This window comes from Fundulus heteroclitus, chromosome 7 (assembly GCF_011125445.2).
Source record: "Fundulus heteroclitus isolate FHET01 chromosome 7, MU-UCD_Fhet_4.1, whole genome shotgun sequence".
In the NCBI taxonomy this organism is placed as follows: Eukaryota; Metazoa; Chordata; class Actinopteri; order Cyprinodontiformes; family Fundulidae; genus Fundulus; species Fundulus heteroclitus.
Window position 1 is genome coordinate 23,056,217 of NC_046367.1, and position 27,835 is coordinate 23,084,051.

Genomic DNA, 27,835 nt, shown 5'->3' on the forward strand with positions numbered 1-27,835 from the left:
AAAAACATCTGAATAAATGCTCCCATCCAGAGACAATGAGAGCCCCACAAAGTGTGGAGGTCTTTAAAAAGACCTTAAGACATTCTTGTTTAAAGAAGCCTTTTAGAAACTTTACTATGATTTTATTTGTGTTATTCGGTTAATGGTGATTCTAAAATGCTGTTTTTAATTGTTGTATTATTGTTGTTTTTAGCCCTCTGCTTCTGTAGTACTCTGAGATTTATTTGAAATGTAAAGTGCATTATAAATACAATTTATTATTATTATTTATATTTATCAGGACAAGGCTTGTCTTGTAGATTTCTATCAATTCTTATAATTCTTGACAGGCTCCAGCAGGTACATGAAATGGGCTCTCAAAAAGATTTTTACTCATGGAAAAGGTTATTGCTGCCCAGTCCAATAAAAGCTGTGGTTGAATCCTAACAAAGCTAAAGGCATCAATTAAAACATGCTTGGTTGTAAAAAAAAAAAAAAAAAAAAAAAAAAAAAAACCCGGCCTGCATCAAGTGATCACACACTGTTGAGTCATGGGGTGTATTTAGTTTGTCCTCACACTACATTAGCAGCTTGCCTCAGGCTTTGTTGAGTTAACAGTGACAAGGCGGGAAGGACAGATGACGTTTGCCCCGTTGTCACCTCACAATGACAAGATATCTCGTTTGAATCCTGGCTGAGAGACTTTGCATGCGTGGGGTTTGTGACTTCCTCCCACAGTCCCAAACGGTGAACGCTGTGATAATCGGAGGGTGCATGACTCTTGGTGCGGATGCACCGTGTTCTCCTTGCCAGCGACCTTGTGGCTCTGGAAAAAAAGAGCAAAGTGGACAAGAATAAGGTACAACAATAGATGAAAAATAGATGACCTGGATTATGGTTATGATACATGATTTGTTGCTGTTCACATACTGGTGCACTCAGCTTCACATGGTGCAGACCTGATCGTTAATCCATCAGATTATATTTAATTATATATGCTGATACTCGCTTGTTTATCACGACTGCGACTGAAAGAGCAATAAAAAAGAATAAAATACCGATAAGCAAAAATTAAAAATCCTCCCCACTTCCCCAGGGAGGCTCTCAGGGTCAAAAGAAGGTCATTTATGGCTTTGATCCTCTGATGTGTTTTCAGATTCCTATTCAGCTGGGAGGATATTTAGTTTTGTTTTGGCTCCAATGCTTAGAAAAGCTTTACATTCGATCAGATAGAAGGGGAAAAAAACTTTTCATTGCCTTTGAGAAGGGCTGTTTTTACCCATGATGCAATGAGATTGATGAAAAGCACAGGAAAAGATAAAAAAATGATAGATATTCATAAAAAGCACAATGAATGTTTGCAAAAATGGCAGATGTGTCACTCAGTATGTTTCTGTTCCAACTTTGCAAAGTCTACTGGCTTCACGTTTGTTTTTCATCTTTAAATGTGTGCACGTTTTAATAATTATATCAGTCATAGACTAGGGCATTAATTTCTAACGCCTAATTTTTATGAATTGAAAGAAAGTCAGCAACATTTAGAATAATTTTTAAACAACACTGATGAGATTTTTGCACAAACTGAGGTATTTGCCATGTACGTTTTTCTCAAGTTTTGAATTAAACTTTTCCTTCATAGAATGTGGTACAGTCCTGGAAATCAAACTCTAAAACTGTTTTCAGAAATCTGGAACCCTGGAGTCTGGATGCAGTCATTAAAAGCACTTCCTGGGATTTGATGGGGAATATTATAACTTTGTCGCAGACCTAAACACCACTGTTACACTGACTAACCTAAATTCAGGGAAAACAGTGCCTTGCGAAACTAATCCTGAGCTAATCCTGTAGTTGTTTTGACGTCGCTGAGGACTCGAGTTGCAAATGGGTCGAGGCCGACGCACGATGAGGAAATGTTTTGATGAAGAAACTGAAAACTTACAGGGCACGAGGAAGCACACCGGAGCATCATGCGAGGAGGAAACGGAAACCAGGGACTTAAATACGGCGCAAATGGGATGAGCTACATGAAAACCGGGTAAGTGTGATAAAATAAAAGCCATGCAGCTGGAAGAGCAACATAAGTCCTAATAAATACTAGTAGACTAATAGATAAAGATAGAGGATCATCTTTATCAGAAAACAGAGGATCTAGGAACAAACAAGTGCTAACAATAACACAAACGGTTGTGGATCATGACAGATTCTTTATTAAAACTACCTTTTGTTTCAATCAAACCTCTACCATCCTCACACATGCAGGGAGTAAACTCATTTGGTCATTCTTCTTTCCATCTCATGTCGCGTCACTTTTCATATCTTTTCACAGATCCTCACATGGATTTAGGATTTGACCAGGCCTTTTTAACACATGCTTTTTGCAACACAATATTTTACACATGAAATGCATAAAAAAAAAAGAAAAAAATGCGCACAGATTTTTGTTTTAAACAGAAAGAGCTGAGGCGTTATATCGTTACCAGACGCCATGTTTACCCTGACAAAAAAACACGCCTCCGCCTTTGTTCTGTTATCACAGCTAACCAGACATGTGAAGGTTTAAAAAATGTCCCTGTTGTTCATTCCCATTGAGGTTATGGCGGAAGCAGCCACGTAGGGAATGCAGCCGGGACCTTTCAAACATACGGCAAACACATAGTCAATGCATTCCTGGCGTTCCCCATCCACGGTCCTGACTAGACTATGGCGGCGTGCCTGGGATTTTGGCATTAAATCGGTGAATGGGGCTTCAGCGGCGAAAGGAAATATTTACCTCCTGCAGGGAGAATAGTGTCTGGGGTCGCAACATAACAAGCACGAGTCAACGGAGCAAACATCAACGGGGCCTTTTTTTTTCTTTTCACGGTCAGGCTGACCACGGACAATAACAGTGACACGGTGCGAACCCCGATAAAGATCTGGCTGACGTGTAAACAGCGAGTTACTGATATGATAGAAGGCCAAAAATAGGCGACTTTGTACACGATGAAACCAACCTTATCGATACCTCTCATGCATTATGTCATAATGTGTGAGGTAAACCCCTGCCCTTATCAGGCATCTTCCAACTTACAGTATTATCACGTGACAGTGACCTCATTTTTCCCTTGCTTACACAAAAACAGACGAGGGGTGAATGGAAATCTTTGAGACTGTGTGTGATACTTCAGCCTTTTCGTTTTTTCTCTGGAGCGTCCCCTACAGAGCCGGATCTTAGGTGTCCTCGCATGTTTTACATCTCCTGGGCAGAGGGATTTCACCAGAGGAGTGTTGTAATATAAAAACACAAGAGTTTTCCGATATGGTTAAGCACTTATTCCAACAAAAGTTGTGGAAATTTTCAGTTTAGGCCTACGACACAAAGAGTGGGTTTACACACATGAAATTAGAAACATGCACACTTTTTAAGAGATCATGTCCCCAGATGCTCCAAATGTTGCCAAGGCGAGTTTTAATGAACACAGAATAAGAGTTTGACATTATTTGATTATTTTTAAGGTGTAAATCTTTGTTTTCAAGATTGCTTTGATACATTTTTTAGCACAGTCAAATTAAAAGTTAGCACATAGCAACACCATGGGCCCAGCCAGTGTCCTGATTTGAATCTAATAGAGAATCTGTGGAGGAATCTAAAGATTAGGGTGATGGCAGGGAGGTCTTCCACCCTCAAAGACTTGGAGCTCATCCCTGAAGATAAATCCTGAAAATATTAGAGGAAATGTGCAAAAGGCTGGTCAGTACCTACAAGAAAGATTTCATTGTTGTGATGGCAAAGATTTTTCCATAGTTTATTGAAAATGATTTGAATAATTTCACTGGGTCCAATGTGTCATCAACTTTGTAAAGTGCCTTGCTTTTGAAAAATGGTGCTGCTTTGTTATCTGCTGAGATTGGCTTTTCTCCTTCCCAAACTTTTTGATTGAATGAGAAATATTTAAAATCTAAAAATAAATTTGAGCTTACACCTGTACACCATAAAGTAAAGAAAATGTTTTTACTTTAATTTTATACAGGTACGGTCGTCTGTCCTGCCCTGTGATGGACTGGCGGCCTGTCCAGGGTGAAATAGGCACCAACCAGCCTTGCAGCCCTGCAGGGATAAGCAGGTATAGACAATGGATGGATGTATGGATGAGTTTTATATCGTCTAAGTCACAGGTCACCAACCTTTTTGAAACTGAGCGCTACTTCATCGGTACTTTGTCATGCAAACGGCTACTAGTATTGACCTTTGAACTAGAAGAGTCAGCGCTCACCAATAAACATATTTGTAATAATCTTTTTTTTCTAGATATTGCAATTTTTTAAATTTATATGAATGCAATTGTGATTACAAAAGTATAGTAACAGACTAAAATAACATTTTAGATGCAGCTCACTGGAGGGTTGTGCTAGTTTTAGAACGGGCTTGAGGGCGCCACATGTAGACATCCCACCACAGACATTTGTTCTACAATTCAAATAGAGGGTCGCTTTAGATCATTTCAACTCACTCATGAACATCATTTATTTTGTGCATGCTCCTTCATTCCACAGTAATTTATTTTTACACTACAAAACCTTATTTTGTTATCTGCAATAGCTAAAATATGCTTTGTAAAGATGTCCTAAAATGTCACTGAACTATTGACTCCATCTGCAGTACAGAACAACTGCACTCCAAAAAAATCATATCAAGCATTTTATTCCAACAAAAATGAAAAGACAAAACCACTGTTAGAACATCATAGACAAACATTTTAGGTAAATAAAGTAGGGATGGAAATTTTCAGGTCCCTTGTATATATTTATCTTTTTAGATTTGAGTTATAATTTAATGCTATAACAGTGGTGGAGAGCAAAATGACATCAGCCTTTTGCAAACACAAAGCCTTTGACAAGATGCTTTAGTAATTAATATTCCCTCAAATATGAGCTCCTCCTTAAGACTCCCCAGCCTGTCAAAAGTCAAAAACTTAGGATAAGATAAGACCTTTATTAATCCCGCAGGAAATTGTTGTGCCATGGTTTCAGTACAAAAGAGCATGCACAAGGAATCACAAACAAATATAAAAATAACATAATATATATAAAAAAGAGAGCACAAAGTATACAACATATGTTTAAATTTCTCCTGCTGAGAACTTGAGTCATTCACAAACTACGACCCAGTGCGTTAGACTGGAGCACTGCATGTCTAATTTAGATTTAAAACTATGTTCACTCAATCTGGAAGTTTATTTGTGCTAGAAAATAAGAAACGTTAAGATAATAAAACTAATATTAATATCCAATCAGAAAAAAAGCATTCTCAAGTCTTTCTGGTTGAAAGGCCTCCTTGCTGTCATCCTGACCTGTATTACCCTCCGCGGATTCTCTCTCGGCCTGTTAAGATTACCTCCTGTCAGAAGAAACATGCTGGCAAATTTAAGAAATTACTTTACACTGGAATCTAGGGTAGGACTTTCCCACAAACAGTTCACCATGTTGCCTTTCACTTGCTTGGCCTCCCCTCCACTCCACATGCTTGGGAAACTGGAAACAGGACTTCTTGTGGATTTCTTTCTGCAAAACGTTTGTTTTTCATAGATTCTATAAAGCAATATTCATGCAGTGGATAACGAATAGCAACCCCTGTCAATATTCCTTCACTTGAGCTTCATATTCCTGTAGCTCCTCCAGAGTTACTGTGGACCTAACGGCTGCTTCTCTGATCCTGCAATAGACTATATCTTCTTTAGTACCTTGGATCCAACATAAGAGCGGTCTGAGTAACCACTGACCATAGCCCAGCTGAAAATAACAATAGCTGCTTAAATAATTGCCTTTGGCACTTAATAATGGTCATTCAGTATGGAGGACCAGTAATTCAGAGCCAAAGCATTGCACAACGCCATTGATGCCCCCTTGTGGACGTTCACGTAAACAGCTCACAATGTCAGCAGATGGGAATATGACTCACAGGAGTGCGCATTATCAGGGCACCGTGTGATAACACTAGCGTCTAGTGTCACCTGAAGGAGAACAACATGACTTTTCACACTCCTGTACTCCATGATTTCAGCCTTTTGCCAAAATATACTGACTCCAGTAGTATCTCTCTTGGTAGTGATAATCAAATCCACCACATAGGCATATGTTCAGATGCTTGAATTCTTTCTCATTTGCTTTGGGAAAGCAAAAATCTGAGACTTGATATGACTTGAGGGTAAATCTCACTTTCTGACCCACCCTGGGTCAGAAAATGACTATTTCCTCAAAGAAAGGAGTAGCATTTTTAACACTTGAGGCACATCTGCTGCTACACAAGGTGCAGCAAAGCTATTGTTGCCCAACACTGTACTACGTGAGACGTTCAAAGCTTGGGATGAGTTTGTTGTTTTTTTTTAACCAATTTCTGTTTTAAAGTTTCCACCTGACTTGTCTGCCGTCTTCCTTGGTCTTCGCAATGATGTTTGTTCACTGAAGTTCTTTAACAAACCTCTGAGGCCTTCATAAAAACAGATGGAAAAATACTTTTTAGGCATCGAGTTACATTTTAATCACAAGATTATTTGGATCTAGTTTCTCCGAAGCACTGGCAAAACATTTCCATGACGTCTACCAGATTTGCTGACTGTGAAAACAATAAATAACGGGTCAAAGAGACGGTTAAGCTTAATTTGTTACAGCGCCGGTGTTCAGCTGCAGCTTTCAGGTCAGTGAGATTAAAGGAGCGATTCCGACCTGTGCCAAGGAGAGGGAGTGGTGACTAAAGAGAAATCTCACGAGCACGTATGGAAAAATACTGCTGCACCGCACTCAAGGACAGTCTCTCTCAAGGAGAGTAACTCCGTAATACGAGCAAGTTACAACAGGAGAGTGTTCGATTGAGCAAACAGTTAAACAAATTCCTTTTACGTTGAGGATTAGTCATTCATTTATCTTGTAAATGTGTATTTGAGATCAGTTAAATGCTTCTCCAGCAAAGTCATGCCACTCGTCTTTCACGATGGTTCACATGTATAATTATGTAATCAGGGTGGCTGAACCCTGTGAATCACAGAAAATCAGAACAAAATATGTAAAAAAAAAACAACCAAAAAAACAAAACAAAAACGTGTCAATGAGCGTGTGCAAAATCTGCGTTATGGAGTTTATGTAAGAGGTAAGCGCGGCTCGGGGTTTATGGTTCGCCGGCTCTTGAGGATCTTTTGCATATGTCACGCTCGCTGCGGGGATTCTTTGGCTGACCCCTGGTGTTTAATCCAGCCGAGCTCCGGATGAAGTCAGATGGCTTCTGGTCACAGCGGTCGTCGCTTTGCTCTCCGTGGTTTGTTTATGCCCAGGGTAAGAACGACTTCTCTAGCAGACTTGCCTTACATGCTTAGAAATGCATGAGTGAGCCTATCCAAAGAAAACACGTAGTTTGTCATGCATGGGCCTCTGGTTTTTGGAAATAGCTATATTGATTGTTGCCTATTCTAAAATCTGTTCAAAAACTATGATATAGGAAGATATAAGAACAGCTTTAAAAACATTTATTTATTGTCCTGCATTGAATACCATCGGCAAGTATGAGAAAGCAGTTACTATAAGACAGGGGTTTTACAAATATTGTAGATTAGAGAGGTGAGATTTTTAAATATGTTTATCATCTTAATTTTAGTGATTATTTCTTAGTGGAGCTAGAATGACAAAAATAGAGGTTTCTGTGTTTATATTCTTGAAAATTTTAATTATTTCAAGCCTATGATTCCCAAAAGTCTTCAAACATTTTCAAATGAACCATGTTTCTGACCTTATCTGCTGACACAGTAAAAATAGTTTCCTTCAAGTAAAAATCAAGTAGATTTTTCTCACTCTGCTGAGTTCTCCTACTGTTCTCCAATTTGTATCGTTTGTTGGTATTTCATCTTTTAACTTTTTATTCTCTGTCTGTTTTCTCTTCATAGTAGGTACACCTGGTCTGGCGTTTTGTTAGCTGCGACATTATCCAGGAGAGGCAGATCATCAGCTATTAATATATAACATAGAAAGGATTGTCATAGACTGGAGAAAAAAAATTATTTTTCTGTATTTTTGCCACTAATAGGTTGTCATATTAGTCTATGCTTTTGTGTTCAGATTCCTAGTTTATTCTTGTGTACTGTCATTTTGCGGTATTGGATTTATTTCTCTATATCTTTGTTTATCCCTTTCCCTTGGCTGATAGTTATCTTTTGTCTCAGCTCAGCTCTATTCGTGTTAATTAGTCTCTCTCCTCCAGCATTCTGCCTCAACCGCTCCACATTTCCTCTGATTAGCTCCTCTGGTTCTTCTATCAATCTCCACCCCTGCCTCATTCATTATATGAACTTATTCTCTTTGTTCTTTGTGGGATTCTACCGTTGACTGTCCATTATTCTACCTGCTATTCTGCCTATACTTCACATTCTGTTCTCGTTGTGCTGCTATCGCAAGTTCTCCTTTTTAAAAAAAATATTTTTATTATTATTGTGTGAAAACTGACTTTCACGCCAGTCAGTCTCTACATTTGGTCCTCCATAAGAGAAGCTTAGGCAGAGACAAACTTCCCCTTTGAGGGACTATAAAGGGAAATGTTTATTTATTTAATTTTTTATTAGCCGTAAACAGAAAATCACAATCAACAGAATACAAATTTTAATTGGTGTTTAATTAATCTATATAATGTGTGTTCACTTTGGTGAATTGAGTTACTGAAATAAATGAACATTGCAATAATATTCTAAATGGGTCTGTACGGTCCCTGCAGTAAAATATGGAGGGACTGTACAGACCCATTATCACCCTGCTTGAACCGACAGGCTGGGTGAGAACAGCATTAATCAGAGAAATACCCTCTGGTGACTTGAGATGAGCTGCAGAATTACACAGCTCAGGATAATTGTCAGTCCTGCACTCTATTTCTTTCTTGGAAACTACCAAGATTGTTACGTTGTTGAAAGAAAACCATAAAAAGTCCAGTTTAAATTTTTGCCGCAGATTATATGAGGGAGCCGACTATCACATGTATGACGGTGCTCACTTCAAATGAGACCCCTGTTAATTTTTTGGCCAACAGGCAAAACTAAATTCTGAAAAAATAAAAATAATAATAAAATTGTAAACACATCATCCCCACAGTGAAACAGGGAGGTGGTTGCCTCATACTGTGGAGGTGTTTTTCTTTTATTGGGCAAGGAAAGCTCAAATGAGATAAATCACTGATCAAGGAGACAAGATGGCATTCTAACTCTGGAGGAGATGCAAAGATTCACAGCTCAGGTGGGAAATGTATTGATAAAACAGCTGTTGGTTTTGTACTCCACAAACCTGGCCTTTAAGGAAGAGTGTCAAGAAGAAAGCTGCCATTGATAGAAATTGATTTATACTATTTATAGTTTTTTTAAATCCTGAAAAAAAAGTCTTCAAGCTGCATCTAATCCTTTTCTCCTATGAGCGCGTTTGTTACAGCTATAAGGTAGGAAAAATTATTGTTTTTTTTAGGTGTGACGTAGTATCTGCATCATTTACAGTAATAGGAAAAAAAAAAACAGATGAATCAGTCCCCACTTGGACTTCATTACAACACACGCTGTGTTGCAATGAGCTTTTTGTCCCACAGAGTCGGCTGAAAACTGACCAGGGATGAAAGAGAAACAGAGGAAAAACCCCGGGGTCATTGTGGAGTTTAGTGCACAGTGTGAATATTTTAGCACGGGAGATATTATTTGATCCCGCTGGGACAAGAAAGTTCCCATCCACCGGGAAACAAAATCTTGAAATCAGAAGGAAACACAATAAAGACGAACAGTTTGAACAGTTAATAATCTTGATGGACAATGGATCTTCAGAGCTCCTGGCTGCTGATCTTTAGATAATAATTCTTTCCCCAAAGTTCACCACATCTGCCCCCCCCCCCCCAAAAGAAACCAAAGGACACATTTTAAAACTTTTTTATTTTTTTCAGTAGGACCTGGAATGTCCACTTGATAATGAGGACTCATGTCTCTTCACTGAGGGAAATGTCTCATTTGGCTCATGTCGTACTGCCATCTAGTGGCTCCAGGGGGAAGAAGAGTCAGCTTGTCCCTTTAGTGGCGCTTCCTCATTGTTAACAGATGAACAAAGGTGGATCATTCATTCATACATTCAAAACTAGGCGTGAACCGGACTTCTTCTCAGATACATATTATCGTGAGCTCAAATATCATTTCTCTTAGTTTTAACCTCACCTTTCTTTTCCATCTGGCACAAACATAATTTTTTTTTTGTTGCTTTAACATAAAAAAAATCACAGAAAACCCAGGCAGGGGCTGGCTTTGTTCCTGTTTTAACAACATTAATAAATTCACTTGGAGCAAAGTCCTACTGGGAAAGTTCTGCTCGGCATTTCTCTCACTTAAATTGTTTGTCTTTTTTTTAAAGCAGGATTTTCTCTACAGAGAAGTAGACGAGCTAATCACCATGGATTTGGCAACTGTTGATTTAGTAATAATAGTAATAGTAATATCATCTTTATTGTCATTGAAACATACATTACAACAAAGTTTGTTCTCTGCTTTTAACCCATCACCCTTGGGGAGCAGTGGGCTGCCATGTGCGGCGCCCGGGGAGCAATCTGGGGTTAAGGGTCTTGCTCAGGGACCCAGAGTGCAGGCACTGGGATTGAACCGGGTACTTGCATCCTTCTCTTACTACAAGCTCCCTGCTCTAACCACCATTTATTCTCATATCCGTTATATTAATCATAATCCATCCTAAATAGCCAGGTATTAAAACTGTGCTTGATCTCTGATACTTGGCCCTACCCTCTTAAAACAAAAGTAAGCAAACTAAAACTCAGATAAATGACTTGTGCAATTCTATGAATCTACATTAACAATATGGTTTTACATTTTTGCATATTTGACCTCTACTATCTTTACTTTAGTTTTCTATTTTATTAGTATTGCTTATTTTTATGCGCATCTGTATGCTTCTATTTGCCTTTCATGCTGGTGATACTTTTGAACTACACTAGTAAGGGTAGTGCTGTTTTATAACAGAACATGTCCAGGATTCAAGTGCTGTCCATTAGTATTAAGAAAAGAGATTCTCTATTAGCCTGGTTGCCTTCTAATGGGCCGTAAATGTTCTCTAAGAGACTATAAAGACAAGGTTCCTCACAGATATCCGGTCAAATAGCAACCAGGATTGATCATTGGAACAAATGTTAGAAAATAAGCCAAAACCAGAGAAAACCAGGGACTCCAGTCTATAAAGGTTATTGTGTGCTGAAAACAAGTAATTGTTGTGATGTATATAAACAAATATTCATACAAGAACATTCATTAAGAGTCATATTTAGTATGAAAGGTGTAGATCAATTTTAAAGGTTATCAGGCTTTTGTTTTTTACCTTTTTTTGGAGTTATCAGGCTTGATTTGTTTTTCAGCCTGTTTTAACTGATAATTGTACATGGATGTTTACTGATTTTATTGTTGCTAAATTCATTATGTGATTGTTTCTGTGTGCATAGGGTATTGTCTATGTTTTCTTGTCCCACCTTGCTGTATGGAGAATTTCCCAAAGGGGACACAATAAAGTGATGGTTTGTCTGATAATGTGTAGCTTTAGCAGGCCATGTGTGTTTCATCCTGCAGAGGGCAGCACAAGCTCAAATATCAGCACCTGGAAAAATCTCCCACTTGACAAAACAGCAAATTTGAGAAAGGCTTTATAATATAACAATGGGTAATTTTCCTCTGTTTGGTTCATAATGTAGTCTATAGACAGTAAAGTCAGTCCAGTTTCTTTATGTCTAACAACAAATGCATTCTCAGGTCACCTTACAAGACAGGAGGATCCAGTTTATTGACACGTACACGGATTGCAAATCAGTCCAAATTCAATTCAGATCAATCAATCACTTTCAGATTGTCATTGGACGAGAGGCAAGGGACACCCTGGACAGGTCACAGGTCCATCACAGGGCAACGTAGAGACACACGGGACAAACAACCATGTAGGCACTCTCATTCCTGCCAGCAATTAATTAATTGAGAGAGTGTGAGAGAGAAAGAGAGAGAGAAAGAAAAAGAGAGAAAGAAAGAAAGAAAGAAAGAGAGAGAGAGAGAGAGAGAGAGAGAGAGAGAGAGAGAGAGAGAGAGAGAGAGAGAGAGAGAGAGAGAGAGAGAGAGAGAGAGAGAGAGAGAGAGAGAGAGAGAATCAGTCACCATAAATGTTTTTGCGCTGTGGAAGGAGGTCAGAGACCCAAGTGAACCGAGGACCTTCTTGCTGCCAGGAAACAATACTACTGTGGTGACAGTGGGAAGAAACAACATGGTTTTAACAGGAAAAGAAATCTAACAGGACCTGGATTAAGATGAGTGTCCATCTGCTGCGTTCAGTTAACAACTTGGTTTAAAATAATTTTTTTTATTTGTATGCACTTTTTTTTTTTTTAGTTAGCTGTACTTTTGGTCTAAAAGGGGAATAAATCATATCGGCTTTGAAAGATTCAATTAAGGTTTACCACCTTGACTCCAAAAAAAAAAACGAAAAAAAAAAACATCACTATAAAAAAGGTTAGTTAGGAGTTAGTTTGCATACCACAGATGGTAATAAACCAACCGGAGCACATGGAGACCAAACTCTTTGACCAGATTCCTCAAATTGATACCTGCTGGCAGATTGTCCCGTGAGCCACTTCAGACTCACCAACATTTTCTTCAGCTGCACCACAAACCCCCATAAACCCATAATTCTGACTCTTAAAACATCCCATTTTGGCTGAAACTTTGTCCGTCTTGGGATGAGCCGTTTCCCCTCTCATCACCGAGTCTGTGAAAGAAACATCAGATGGGGCGAGCACTCTTTTAATGAACCCCCGCTGTCATTCTTTGCTGTTTCCCTTTCTCACTTGCGTTTCTATTTTTAGCTGTCAAACAACTGGTCTCCTAAAAATGGGCCTGTCCAGCTCTGGTAGGGGAAGAGAGGCTCGACTATGTATGGTATCCACCCACAGTACATTGTAGGCCTGATTGCACTCCTCTCTGTGCTTTGTGTCTGCAGGGGGAATGACACAGGGGAGGGAGAAGTTGTTGGATTTCTTCTGGCATGCTAAAGACCTCTGCTGAAAGCCTTGTTTTTGCTTCCTAAGTCCTCCTGCGGGGATCATTTACATTCCTCCATCCCTTCCAAGGCGGCTTCTCTAACTTTTTCAGTCGTGCAGTTTCACCCACCGAAGCCAAGTCACGTCTGTGGAGGGTGGGCGGACGGTTAGCGCTGGATCATGCTCTCCTTGTGGTTGTTCCTGCTCCCTTGCCTGAGCCTTGTGAGCGTGACGCCGGCCGAAAAGGGCCTGGAGTTTCCGCGGTACGACGGGAAGGACCGTGTTCTCGACATCAGTGATAAGAATTACAAGAAGGCCTTGAAGAAGCACAGCATGCTCTGCCTGTTCTACCACCAGCCGGTGTCGGACAATAAGGAGCTGCAGAAACAGCACCAGATGACCGAGCTGGTGCTGGAGGTAAGCCATTACCGAGAGAATAATGTGACATAAGGGTCCATGTTTGTGCTCCAGGAGGCTGAAAACCAACAGAGAGGAGACAAACCCCAGAGTTTTTGTTTTAATAACATCTATATGAGGAAGACTCCTGAAGGTCAGCGTGTACTCTATGAAATCCCAGCTATCCAGTAAGATGTGTTGCTGTCACTTGAGGTTATTTCAGCCTCATTCACAGAAACTCCAGCCCGAAGAAGTATAGGAGCTCTGTTCACGCCGCGACAATCCCAGTTGGCAGATACAGGCCAAAAGATCTGCAGTATTTTAGAGCTGAAGGTGCAACATTCTTCCACTTTGCAACAGAGAGCTTAAAAGAAACAAACTGGCTATTTTTGGTCCCATCTGCAAACTAAATGCTAGATTAAACAGTTGTTGGCGCTCAAACACCAAAAATCACACAAAGCTGAAGCTGGACTCCTGGCTGAGCTGTTAGAGGTCATTTGAGATCCTGATAGCTTCCCTGCATAAGTGTGCAGATCTACCATTATCAGGCAATCACAAAATCTCATAAGAAATCTGTAGAAGTCATTAGTGACTCAGATGTGCAAATCGTGAAGGATAAGCAAACAAAAATATATATATTAAAAAAAGGAACAGCAGTTGAATGTCTCACAGTAAAAGGGGCCGATCCTAAGAAAAAAAAAAAGTACAAATAAGCAAACAATAAAACAAAAATGGGATGTCCTGATCCAAATTTATTTGTCCTCTCATAATAAAAAGGTCCCAGTGGACTGCTTTAAAAACAAACAAACAATACTATGCAAATGCTTTATAACTCAGTAGCTTTGAGGAACAGGGCTGTAAGCCCCTGCAAACGTCAGTATTACAAGGTTTACATCAGTATAGTGAATAGGAAATAAAATATGCAGTTCTTGTTTTTCTTCATAACATGAAGAAACGGCTTTACCTATTCATGCATCCGAATCTGTAGCAACTCAATGTGGTCTGACTCTGCAGCCAAGTCGGCCGCAACATTGACACAGCGTGAGCATTGCAGTTCTGAAACATCTTGCAGGCTCCTCACAGGCACCACTGGCAGCGAATCCAATGACCCAATAAATAATATTACTCATTCTCATATTAGGCTGTGTTGATGTTTCGTCTATACCGATGAAGACTCACTCGTCTTGGCATGCCAAGTGATTGGAGCTGCTCCACATGACGGTACAATGACCAAGTTACTGATTGAATCTGCTAATAATTATTTGGGATGGCTCCCTTGGGGTGCTGCTGGCTCAAAATTACAAACAGTGAAAGAACCACAGGAATCCTGTGTGAAAAAGTTTAAATTGATTTTTTTTTTATAAAAAAAGAAATATAACTTAATTTATCAGCTCCACAAATAAATGTAAAAAAGCGTTATTGGAAGTAATGATTGAATACAACTCACCAAAAAAAAGAAGAAAATGCTAAATTTGATATACTCTGATCGAAGGAATTAAGAAAACAACAACATAACATTAACAGACATGGACAGCAATGACAATGTGTTGTACTTAAACTGTGATCACACAGTAAAGTTTTCCCTGTCTCCCCATTAAATGGTCGGCAGCAGCTCTGAGGGTCTTCCTCCATCCAGCTGCAGGGAAGGATGGACCTGTGACAATTTGTACACAATCATTAATGTGTTAGCAGTATAGTACTTTTATTGTTAGGTAATAACATCTACTCAGATGTACAATGGCACGTTATACTTCTATATGGACATCAGGATTTACAAAAAAACTATTTTTTTTTTTTTTGCTTTTCACTCTTTTTGCCTAAAATATGCTCATGCCAGCCAAACATGTATACAAAAAATATAATATAGAATTTGTTTCTCCAGGGAAACATTTTCATCTTCAGTGGAGCTGAGTGACGGCCTTTTGAGTTTCTGATGTCACATTTAAATGTAAACACAAACAGTAATGTGCAAAAGCATGTTCATAGAAAACCAGAAAGACACTCACCTGTCAGCAAAACCAGAGTGTAGAGAAAAATGTGTAGCCAGACACTGTGTTGCGTTTGAAAGGTTTATATGGAAAAGAAACCTGAATGAAGGCAGGGAGCCTCTGTGGTAGCAAGATGAAACCACCCAGCAATGACAGAGCTGGCCGACACACTACTGAGGTGTCAGGGAGCACCGCAGAGGCTTGATCAGAGACCAGGAGACAGGTGGGGGTCATGCACGGGTATTCAGAACAGGGCGGACAAATCCAAAGGGTAGGCAAGACTTGTTGGTCGTGGCACAGAATCGTGGATGTTTCCCACAGATCAGACGCTTGGTAGAAGTCCAACAAGAGCAAAGCAAGGAAAGGCAGGGAAGGAAAATCCAGGAGTTGTGATCAAAAGTGTGATGTAGGACTTCTGGACATGTACAGGAAAAAGCATCCGGTAATCCGACATTGCCTTGGAGTCTGTGGAGAGCTTAAATAGTGCAGGAGAGCAAACTGAGCTTAATTGCAGCAGAGCAGTAGAGAAGATTACAGCGAAGCAAAGGGGCGTGGCGGGGTGCAGACAGCGGACTGGTAAACATCATGACACCTAACCAGGTTTTGTCTAGTCTTTTTGTCTTTATTAACATATGAATTTACATATCCAGTTTTTCTTGCTCTAGTTTTCTGATACCTCTGGCAATGCAATTCAGAAGAAGGAAAGCTAAATTAACTTCAATGGAGGAATGTTACTTTATCGTGTGATTTAGTTTCAAATATTAAATACATTTTGATGTATATATGTATATATATATATATATATATATATATATATATATATATATATATATATATATATATATATATATATATATATATATATATATATATATATATCCATCCATCTTCTGACCCGCTTAATCCCTCATGGGGTCGCGGGGCTGGTGCCTATCTCCAGCGTTCACCGGGCTGGAGGCAGGGTACACCCTGGACAGGTCGCCAGTCTGTATGTTTATATATATATATATATATATATATAAACATACAGACTGGCGACCTGTCCAGGGTGTACCCTGCCTCCCTGCAGCTGGATGGAGGAAGACCCTCAGAGCTGCTGCCGACCATTTAATGGGGAGACAGGGAAAACATTACCCTATTTACTGTGCGATCACAGTTTAAGTACAACACATTGTCAGGACGCCTTAAACTTCTTTAAACTTAACATTGTTCGATTTGTTGTTGCAGGAGAGGTCAAACACCAAAAGAGTCCCTCTACTATAGATAACAAATGCCAGAGTGATTGTATACTGTATGCTCTGACTGTGGTTATGTTTAGAACAAGGCTGACACTGATCACGTTACTATATATCTGAGCACCTGTTATGCTGCAAACCATCTTGTGTCATCTTGGATTTTTGCTCTGAAAAATTGTACCTTTCTAAAACTGTAGCTGTTGTCTTGCAGTTTAAGTCTTTATGACATTTCTTCCTTGGTTTCAGCTTGTAGCTCAAGTCATGGAGGAGAAGGAGATTGGGTTTGGAATGGTTGACTCGCTCAAAGATGCAAAAGTTGCAAAGAAACTGGGTGAGAAAAGACACATGTCTTCAATCATTTATCTTTTTTTTATAGATGGATGAATTAGATGAAAACTACCTAGCTTCCTTTTTTTTCTAAAATTAACAGCCATTTTCCTTTACTTGCAGGCTTGGAGGAAGAGGGAAGTGTATATGTTTTTAAAGATGACAGAATGATCGAGTTCGATGGCTTGCTGTCTGCTAACACTCTGGTGGAGTTCTTGTTGGACGTGAGTAGAGTTGCTGCAGAGCAGATTTCCAGCTTTGAGTCTTAGTTTCTGTGCCACGCCGGTCACTCTTCAATCCTTTTATTTCGGTGTCTCTCTGCAGCTTTTGGAGGAGCCAGTGGAGGTCATTGAAAATGCTCTGGAGCTCAAAGCCTTTGATAGGATGCAAGAGGATATTCGCATAATTGGTTACTTCAAGAGTGAAGACACTGAGCGTGAGTGATTTAGTTTGTAAAATGCACGGTCTTCTGCTGCCTGGACACCTGCCTCTTCTGGACGGCAGCACAGAGGAGTTTCCATGACCTTGATCAGAGCAAAAGTAGGCTTTAACCCCTCATCTCCACGGATTTACAGGTCCAATTTTACCTTTGCTGCCGGCACAGCTCTCACGGGGAGGAGGATTTCTCACAAGCTTTGGAGTTTCCGAAGCCTGTGAGAACAAACACAACAGCACATTACTTAATTGGAAAAACAGGAATATTATAGGAATATCGACATATTAGAATTAAACAATATTAAAATTCTAGCTCTATTTCAAAATTGCAAGAACAATTTAAAAGCAGTCATTTATATATTTTTGCATTACCAAGCTAGAAGACTACCTTTAGTTAAGGCATGACTAAAAAAATATTATTTATAATTTACTTCTCAAAGATATATATATATATATATATATATATATATATATATATATATATATATATATATATATATATATATATATATATATATTAGGGCTGGGCAAGTTAACGCGTTAATTTCGCGTTAATTCATTAGACTATTAACGGCGATATTTATTTTATCGCGCATTAACGCATGTTGCTCACATCATGCTTTCAGTCAGTGTCAGTCAGCACGCGCGCTGACTGCAGCGCGCTGTCACGGCAGCACTCTCCCCCTCCCCTCTCGTACATGGCTCAGCAGCGCCAGCCAATCAGCACGCAGGCTCAGCCTGGCCCGCGCACTCAGCTCTCACACAAACTTAATACACAAACAGCTGAGAGAGAACGCAGCAGCGAAAAAACATGAACAGAGGAAGTAGCACCGTTCGGCTTTATTTTAATACCGTAAATGAAATCAAGCTGTATGTTTTGTAAAAAGCCGGTTCATTTAAGTGGAAACACAACAAATTTATCTAAGCACGTGAAAAAACATGAAAACGTCGAGCCCCAGAAACGGAGAGAGGAGACGAAACTTCTCTCACTGCCCCGACAGACCCACAGACTGACGTCTCTGACTGAGGCGTTTCAGTCCTCCAGAACATCCAGGTAGATCAGTGGATGGATGGATGGATGGATGGATGGATGGATGGATGGATGTTACTGGAGCCCACACATAACATGTAATTAAGACCTTGAAAGAACCCAGTACATATATTAAAAAGTGTTATTTAAGATAAGATAACATTAGCTAATCCTTTTTTTATCCCACGACAGGGAAATTTATAGGATTAAAGCAACAGGCAGGTGCACACAACACAGACAAAATTATATAAGGATTGAAATATATAAGAGGTGGATTAGCGAAAAAACACTGAACATAACATTATTATTATTATTATTATTACACTGAAAAAAACGACTCATAAGATTTACTTAAAAAATATATTGTAAGTATTTGCACTCAAATTATTTAAGTAAAATTTAATGCTGCAATTTTAAGTAACGCTCACTTGCCAGTATCAAGTAAATTTTACTTTCCATTATACATAACAGTTGTGAAGATATTAAGTAACATTTACTTAATTACATCCAAGTTGTAAGTTAGATTTATTTAAAAAAATAAGTAAAGTGAACTTGCATTTTACTCAAAATTTTAAGTAAATTTTATATTCCTGTAGAATTTGCTGTTATGAAGTAATTAAGTAGATTTTATTATTTTCTTGTGCTTGACATTTACTTTGCTTCATTATGTTAATATTACTCACTAATATTAGGTAATCATTGCCAGTTTTATTTTGATAAATGTTACCAAATAAATTGAACCAATAGTCTATACAATAAACAGTTTATTTCTCAATTTTAAACAGTTTAACAAAGATGGCAAATACATTATTGTTTTAAATTGCAATCTGTCATGGGTCAGCAAGAAATTTGACAGTCTAACTGGAATAGTACTATTTAAATATGTAATAAAAGAAAAAAGTACAACCCTCTAAAACTGAGCATCAAGATTCATTACAGAAATATACTCGTATGTCACATCAAGAATGTTTAACTTAAACAAACATGCTTAAAATAACTTCTGGTCGAGGGTCAGAACAGAAACAACCACTTACACTTTGAGCAGTGGAGTATAGATTATGTACATAATTATGTACATGTACATTAAAAGTGCATTTTGTTGTACTGCATTAGAATTTGTGCCGAAAAAAAAAAGATAAGATTGGTACGACTTGTAAACAACAAATACACAGTATTACATATACACCACATCCAACACAGATCTGGTAATAGTCACTACTCAAATGTGCAATAAAAACCTTACAAACCTACACACTAAAAAGGTGCAATTTCAACACTAGTCGTCCAGACTAGTTGACTTTCAAGAATGCAGTTACAACATTAATGAAACAAAATCAACACAAAAAAAATTAACAGCTTCAACTGTCTAACCATTCTCAATGAATAATAAAATCTCCACTAGATATTTGAATAAAGGTATCTGTTATTTGGTTAAAAATATATACATACCTTATTTGGCAAAAAAATAAACATTAATGACAAGGCAATCTTCCACTAACACTAAATGGAACCCACTGCTAATTCTTGGCATTTGATGCCACATTTTCCTCCTCTAAGATGGCAAAGTCATAAATGCATGTAGGAAAGCAACTTAAACTTCAAGGTGTTTACTTTTGGGGACAGTTTAAATCCATCCAAATTTTTGGAAGACTTCAAAAGTGTAGTGCAAAGTGGGTGGGTATCACTAATCTCTATTCACTGGAGTGCTGATTTGCCTGAAAAACTGAAGTCACTGGCCGCCATCTTGCTCCTCCCTACTCTCACAGAATCTCACAGGATTTGGCTGCAACAACAAGCAGTTTTCTGGCTGAGTGAAAACGTTTCACAGGTAATTCTACAGTCAGTGGATGTACTAACATTACTAAGTACTGAGAAAGTCATGTGCTGAAATATATTGCATGTTATATATACGTGTGCGTGTATATAAATAACGTGCAATATATTTCAGCACATGACTTCCGCAGTACTTAATAGTTTTAGTACATAACATAAAAGTATATGGCATTTGACATTTTAAACGTTTTAAGCCTCCCCTGAACATGAGAAAATCCTCGTTATTTAATGCTGTAGAGTACATATTCCCTAGTTACTGGGGGAAAATAAGGAGTACCAATATGGCGGCTGGTGGCTTCACAGAGATGTGTACTAACAACGGCGAATCAGCAATCCAGTGAATAAATAGAGATCAGTGGAGGGTATGCCAAGTTCAGGGCATATTTCAGTCCCAGGAGGAGCGAGCAGGCTTTTGCAGTACTGTTGAATGCTGCCAAAATCTCCAGGCCTTCAAGGATGGAGACATCAACTGGATCCTCATCAGCACCGTGGAGAACATGTATTTTCAGGATATGTTTATTGACGTCACTCCAGCTGTCCTCCTGCATGTAATGCACAACAACAAAAAATAAAATATTCTTTTATTCGAGAAACAAATAAAAAAGCTGCATGAATAAAGTGACTTCTTTATCAGGGAAGAAAGAACACAAGAATACATCTGTTTGACTACTTTCTTCTTAATTTGAACGTTTAATGGGACATTGTGTAAAGGAGATAACATCTCCTGTTATCTATTAAAATCAAACATCCATCCCTCCTCTAACCCACTTAGTCCCTCATGCGGTTACACCCTGGACAGGTCACCAGTCTGTCGCAGGGCAACACAGAGACAAACAACCATTCACGCACAAACTCCCACCTAAGGACAATTTAGAGAAGCCAGTTAACCTAATAGTCATGTTTTTAGGACTGTGGGAGGAAGGGTTGGATTTGAACCCAGAACCTTCTTGCTGCAAGGCACCAGCGCTAACCACTGCACCACTGTGAAGCCCTTTAAAATCAAATAGTTAAAAAGTATTTTTTTATTAATCACTAAGTACACCTATCAACAGACTGAAGTGTTCTAATAAGCTCTGAATAATGATTTATACTGTATATACATGGATATACATGGAAAGCTCTGTGCTGGCTGCCATATCGTGTCGCCATGTTTATACGTTCAGTAATGATGTGTTACACTGATGCTGCATTTATGTGCAGCTGGGCCGATGGCTGTCGGTAACAAACCAGGTGTCATTTTAGTCACAGCAGTCGAAAGAAGGCTGGTAAACCTGAATCAGGAAAACAATACAACATCGCCATGTTTTGCCTTGTGCTGACGAACCACTTCTTTGCATAGAGGCTTGTTTATGCCGCTACATGCAGCGGCTGTTGTCCATCTGCTGTCTGCTAGGCCTGTACAATAATTCAATAACGATATACATCAATCTATAGACACATGTCGATGATGGAAAAAAAGGGTCAATTAAAGTTCAATAGAAAAACAATTTTCCCCCCTTTTGCATTTTAGACATGTGGGTTAATATTAATTCATTACATCCTAACAAATCACAACGCAGACCCAGGAACCGAGCTTTGCCACCTTCAAAGAGTTCAAAGAGAATGCGTACTTTTTTCTTTTTTTAAAACTTGCAGTTTTGGTAAAAAGGTGGTTGAATAAAAGGTTCAGTCTGTGTTTGTGTGTTTTTATCTAAAAATAGGTTGCTATGCAACAAAATTAAATGGCCAGGGCTTCTTTTTAAATATCTGTTTTGAATTTGTTAATAGTTATCGATATCAATCAATATGATTTCTATTATATCAAAATACAACCGCAACGGTAGATGTCAGTAATTCCTACACAATGTCCCTTTAGTCCGCCATAAAAATGTATTTTTAAATGATTAAAATTATGCCATACCAAGCAGTCTTCAATAAGTTCCTCCTCCTTCTCCCCGAGGTACAGTATAAGGCTGTGAATAACGGTTCCTCCTCTACCTCCTCTCCCTAGACCTCAAGTCCAACTGTCCACAAAGTCCACTGGCTCCTCCAAAGGACACCCTAAAAAAGAAAAGACACAATTTGTGGTATTAAAACAATGTTCAAAAATATTCAGTCACAATTTTAATATTACATTTTGATAGATGAATAAGGGCAAATATAAGACAATATTCTATCATGCATACATTATTTTCCCACCTACCTGAATAATGAGGATAATGTTTTTATGTGATTTGCTTCCTGTTGATAAATAGAAAAATATTTTAATAAGACACTGCCATGCAGTGTGCAGTACTGTCAGTCACTTTAATGCATTGGCAGGCATGCATATTGACAGGCATATTTACAGTAATAACAGATATATACAGAAAATATATTCAATTTATTATGAGTATTGATGGGTGGCACGAGGGGGTAGCGGTGGGCTTCGCACAGCACGACGCAGCGATGCTACTATGGAGTTATTTTGTGTCTTTGACTTGAACATGCACAAACCAATCCGAGCACGCAGTGAGAGGGGGGGGGGGAGGAATTGAAGAAAAAAAAGGAAAAAGAAATAAACAGTTGAATATTTTAGCCTAGAAAATTTAGGCTAAAATATTCAACTGTTTATTCTTTTTCTTCAATCCCACCGTTATGTTTAGTCATTTCTGCCAAAAGCTGCAGCATTTTGATTTTAACCATCCGATTGCAGTATTTACAAGCCATACTCTGATTAGATGGAAAGAAAACTGTGATTGGCTTGTCGAGTGGACAGTTTTCTAAGTGGCAAGCGGAGAGACCCCCCCCCCCCCCCCCGCCCCCCCTCCGCGAGTCGGTCCGGGCAAAACTTAACGTCTCGTCTCGCTCCCAGTCCAATTAAGCTAACGCTAGCTACTTCTATGTTGCCGCCAAAAGTTTTACAAAGAACAGAAACATGTTCTACGTCAGTTAATAAACTTATGAACAGTGACATATTTCGCCTGAAACTACACGCAAACTTAGCTATTATCACAAATTTAAAGCAAAGTAATAATAACTTACCTGAAGAATGACTGTCGTCGGGACCACCTCTTGCTCTGTGTGTGATCCTGTAACGTCTGGACTCGGAGCAGAAGCGGTCCTGCTGTGAGCTACAGTGCGCATGCGCTTGCGACCGTTTCGAAACGCAACATTTTTTGAGTAAAGTTTATGCAGTATTTGTAGGTTTATGTTCATACTACTATTAAGCATTTAAATAGTTTAAGGAAATCTAAGTAAAACTTACTCTTTCTCCAAAATTCATGTATTACTTAAAAAAAAGGTTTAATTTTACTTCAGAAATTCTAGTTCTTACAGAAACTTAAAAATACAAAGTAGAAATTAAGACGAATACTGTAATAGAGTTTACTACACCAAAAAGTCAGTTTTTTCAGTGTATTATTATTAAATTGTAATAATAAAATAAAAACCACAAAACCCAAAAGGTCAACAGTTTCATGATACATCAAGCTTAGGGACTGGCTAATATACAGCAGGTCAAAAAAGGCCATATTTTGGCTGCAGTGCTTGTTCTCTTATGAAGAAAAGATCAACTAGTGCACTAAATTCAATAGATGGGTTGAAAATATCCAGTATAAAATAAGTGCTACAAATGTTACAACACTTTTGTTCATATGGCAGCAGAACATTAAAATAAAAGTGCTCTTTACACTACTTTTAAATTCATTCTTGGAGTTTGTAAATACAATGCGATTAATCGCGATTAATCAGGGCGATTAATCGCGATTAAATATTTTAATCGTTGCCCAGCCCTAATATATATATATATATATATATAAATTGTACAAGACATTATAACATTTTAAAAAAAGTTATGTCATTGAAACATAAGGAGACCAGGGCCAAGAAAGAAAGAAAGAAAGAAAGAAGCTTTACACGCATAAAAGAACAATGGAGAATGAGCATGTTGGATTTACAGAAAGAGATAATAGCTTTGCTAACGTGTGAGAGTATTTCAGATGGGGCTTTAATGGTTCTGGTTTTGTGGAATTAACATAAAGGTATTCATGAGCTAGCCCGTCCTTTACCAGAGTGAAGCAGTGGATCAAGGTGGGAAATCAATGGAACTGGAGTGGTTTAAAAACTGTGCATGAGATCTCATTAGTGTAAAATACAGTAAAGAATTTTATTCAAGTACTGAATAAAACCTGCTAAGAGAAGTATATAAAATGAAAACAAGTATGGACCAAGTGTCAAATCAAGGACATTAGTCAGTTAAGTGTAAAGCTAGAAATACCAGCCAGATGTCTGAGCCTATTGAGTAAGATATTGTATTAAATGCTGCACTAAGGTTGAGCAGCACAAGGACCAAACATTTTCTTACATTTGCAGGCATCCAAAGATTGCATTATACCTGTTACAAAGGACAGTCTCAATGAAAGGCCAAAGAAATATTATTCAAAGGAACTACATTAATAAAACGTGAAAAAATGTTCCAACTGTCACAACATTAGAGTTTAATGCTATACAATTTAATCATTTCTTCATACGAAAATTAAGTAAACTCTAAGGTTCCAGTTGTCTAATAGTCGCTTGATAACAACCCACTCAACTGCAGCCCCATCAGAATGTGCAGCCTGAGCCAAATAACCTTTCTTGAGAGGAACAACACAATCCTCTAATTCGTTTTTGATGATGAGAACATGTATTTCACTAACAAACTAAGAAGAGAAGAATCAAATCATGAGCAGCTGTGTAATCTGCAGACATTTGAATTTTACAAAATGTTTTACAGTTAAAACATCCTGCTCAATAATCATAAATGTAGAGTGTAAACAACAAGAGTCCAAGAACAGATCCTTGCGGGACACCTGTAGACAGCTTCACAATGGATAATTCCCGGTTTTGTACTCATACCACTTATGACTGGACAGACAAGCAGAATCCCGCCCATTTAAGTGTTTGCAAAAATAAAATAAAAAATAAACTACTTAACATGCATGCAATAACTCTAGGGCTCACTATACTTTTATCAAGCTTTTCTGAGAGGTAAGAAATATAACCCCAATAACAACATCACTATCTACGTAAAACGTAATTATTTCTATAAAGTGTCATTTGGCTGAAACACTGGAAACTGAATTCGCTGTATACCCAGAGTTCTGCGTAGGAGCTTTATAACATCTGGCCGTCTGTGGGAGAAGTGCACCGAGGTCAAGGCCGAGCTATTTCCGCTCCCCGATGCGCAAAGGACAAACTGATTTGTGATAACAGAAGAAAAGGCTGCAATAAACTTGCTTCCTTTTAATACGACACAACAGCACCAAGCTGCACATAACTCATTTATCCTTTTGTTTTTAGATTATGAAGCGTTTAAAGAGGCTGCAGAGCACTTTCAGCCCTACATTAAATTCTTCGCCACATTTGAAAAATCAGTAAGTTTCAAAGAAAGTTAAAATGGCGTTGTGGGGAAAATGTTTTATGTGACTGACCTGTCTCTGGCGGCTCAGGTGGCCAAGGAACTGACTCTGAAGCTGAATGAGGTGGACTTTTATGAGCCCTTCATGGATGAGCCCGTCACCATCCCAGGAAGGCCTCACTCCGAGAAGCAGCTGGTGAAATTCATTACTGAACACAGACGGTAAACTAAGAACTATATAGTTAGTTCATATTTTAAACAATTTTTACTTTCAGATTGGTCTTAAAATACGAGCCGATCTTCTGTTTTCTGTGCCACCAGACCAACTCTGCGAAAGCTGCGTGCAGAAGACATGTTTGAAACCTGGGTCGGTGGTCAGCAAAGTCAACCGTTTAGTGTTTTTTTTTTTTTTTAGCGGTTTGATACTTTTCTCTCTTCTCTTCAGGAGGATGACATCGAGGGCATCCACATTGTGGCCTTTGCAGAGGAAGAAGACCCCGGTAAGGATATATAACAATGTAGAAGAGGCAGGTTGATTAGCTGCTCAGAAATCAGAGGCATGCACCTTTAAGAAGGTAAATGATTAAAACAGAACCGCCAATAAAACAAAAAACAAAACAAGGAATATTTACAGCAAGTTAGTGTATTCAGGATATCCATGTTGGGGATACTGTCAGCTGAACGTAATCAGGAAGGGTATTAACCAGCCATGTTAAATTTAGGTAGTTTTATCAAATCATAAATTTTTTCTTGCATTTCTCACATTTATTATAAATTTGGAGATTTGTGGTTATGTGATTCATTTAAATAGTTTGCGTGCTTATACCGTTACTAAGAACTCGAGCAATATTATGTGATGTTTGCATCACAAATCTTTAACAGGAGGGTTGTTAAAAATGTATTTCATTATCAAAGCTTAAAAATGGTGGAAAAGTACATTGCAACAAATATCTTTGAACAAACTACCTCTGCCTTCTATTACAACAACAATCACAATGATGTTAGATTTGATACTACTACTACTACTACTACTACTACTACTACTACTACTACTACTACTATTAATAACAACAAATAAGAAAACCAACATATAAAGAAACCCCAACAACAAAATTCCTGTTTTCCAGATGGTTATGAGTTCCTAGAGATCTTGAAGGAGGTAGCCAGAGACAACACTCACCTTCCTGACCTCAGCATCATCTGGATTGACCCTGATGACTTCCCCCTGGTGAGCCTTACCTCTCCTATATCAGAGTGAGAGTCAGAGAAACAGGCGAAATAATAAACAATAAAATGACCATATGCTCTTTTTCTGACGCCTTCCAGCTGATTCCTTACTGGGAGAAGACCTTTAAGGTGGATCTGTTCAGGCCGCAAATTGGAGTCGTCAATGTTACGGATGTAAGTTCCCAAACCTAGTGGCTGCACCTGATGAAACAACATTTTCTAAAACTGGTCAACCTTTTTGTGTGAGAGCAGGCGGACAGCATATGGTTGGAAATGGAGGACGAGGAGGACCTGCCCACGGCTCAGCAGCTGGAGGACTGGATCGAAGATGTTCTTTCAGGCAAAGTAAACACTGAAGATGATGATGATGATGATGATGATGATGAAGACACAGATGATGATGATGATGACGATGATGATGACAACGACATAGATGATGAGGATGATGATGATGATGACGACGATGAGGACGACGAGGAAGAGAACGAAGAGGATGATGATGATGAGTAATTAATTTTGTTGAAGTTGCCACTTCGTCCATCAGTTCTACACCAGAACAACTTTTGACTAAAAAAGGACTCTGTGTATCATCTGTGCCTGCTGATCTTTTTAACTGATTTTAATATTTAACATTCATGAACACAAAGTTTAATCATGTAAATACCTCTTTGGTGGGGTCAAAATGAAATGTGCTAATGTGGAATGTGGCAATATAGAAATGTTTAAACTGTATGAATTTGACTGTTCATAATAAATTATGTTAATGTTAGTTTTATTCTTCTGTTGCACACTACGGTTTTAATTCATGCTAATTCCATCCTTGTAGCAACTATTGCTGTAGTGGTTTAAATGACCAGTGACTTTCCAAGCTTTTAGAAAGATTTTAAACACGTCTATCCACTGGTGAAAAGTGTGGAAAATCTATGGAACTGGAGTGATTAAAAAGATCTATGTCATTACCATAAAATACAG

The 27,835-nt window shown here is 38.5% G+C and overlaps 1 protein-coding gene and 1 long non-coding RNA gene across 6 annotated transcripts; one reads left to right on the top strand and one right to left on the bottom strand.

The window, feature by feature from the left end:
• The first annotated feature begins 1,912 nt into the window (after positions 1-1,912).
• On the top strand, positions 1,913-27,638 carry LOC105938259 (calsequestrin-2). 4 transcript variants are annotated; one of them, XM_036139210.1, is made up of 12 exons: positions 1,913-2,014; positions 12,994-13,450; positions 16,899-16,983; positions 17,103-17,203; positions 17,304-17,415; positions 25,579-25,652; positions 25,728-25,858; positions 25,958-26,003; positions 26,082-26,136; positions 26,764-26,864; positions 26,963-27,037; positions 27,116-27,638. In XM_036139210.1, exons 2-12 carry the CDS (start codon positions 13,214-13,216, stop codon positions 27,371-27,373), a joined length of 1,275 nt encoding a protein of 424 aa, XP_035995103.1. In that variant the 5' UTR covers positions 1,913-2,014; positions 12,994-13,213; the 3' UTR covers positions 27,374-27,638. The 4 variants fall into 4 exon arrangements, with proteins under 4 accessions (XP_035995103.1, XP_035995104.1, XP_035995105.1 ...); XM_036139211.1 differs by lacking the exon at positions 1,913-2,014 and having other exon boundaries at positions 12,964-13,450; positions 27,116-27,319; positions 27,356-27,638; XM_036139212.1 differs by lacking the exon at positions 1,913-2,014 and having other exon boundaries at positions 12,964-13,450; positions 27,116-27,316; positions 27,356-27,638.
• LOC118563721 lies at positions 20,519-23,650 on the bottom strand. 2 transcript variants are annotated; one of them, XR_004931388.1, is made up of 4 exons: positions 23,281-23,650; positions 22,460-22,497; positions 22,178-22,317; positions 20,519-20,819 (listed from the first exon to the last, which is right to left on the bottom strand). It is a non-coding gene; the product is annotated as an uncharacterized LOC118563721 (long non-coding RNA). The 2 variants fall into 2 exon arrangements; XR_004931387.1 differs by lacking the exon at positions 23,281-23,650 and having other exon boundaries at positions 22,460-22,816.
• Positions 27,639-27,835: the final 197 nt, after the last annotated feature.

What these genes read in the sequence shown, in the direction of transcription:
- LOC105938259 (XM_036139210.1), top strand. Translation starts at nt 13,214, where the DNA reads ATGCTCTCCTTGTGGTTGTTCCTGCTCCCTTGCCTGAGCCTTGTGAGC. An exon ending in TCGCCACATTTGAAAAATCA is followed by an intron (nt 25,653 to 25,727) that starts GTAAGTTTCAAA and finishes CTGGCGGCTCAG; the next exon opens with GTGGCCAAGGAACTGACTCT. An exon ending in AAGACATGTTTGAAACCTGG is followed by an intron (nt 26,004 to 26,081) that starts GTCGGTGGTCAG and finishes TCTTCTCTTCAG; the next exon opens with GAGGATGACATCGAGGGCAT.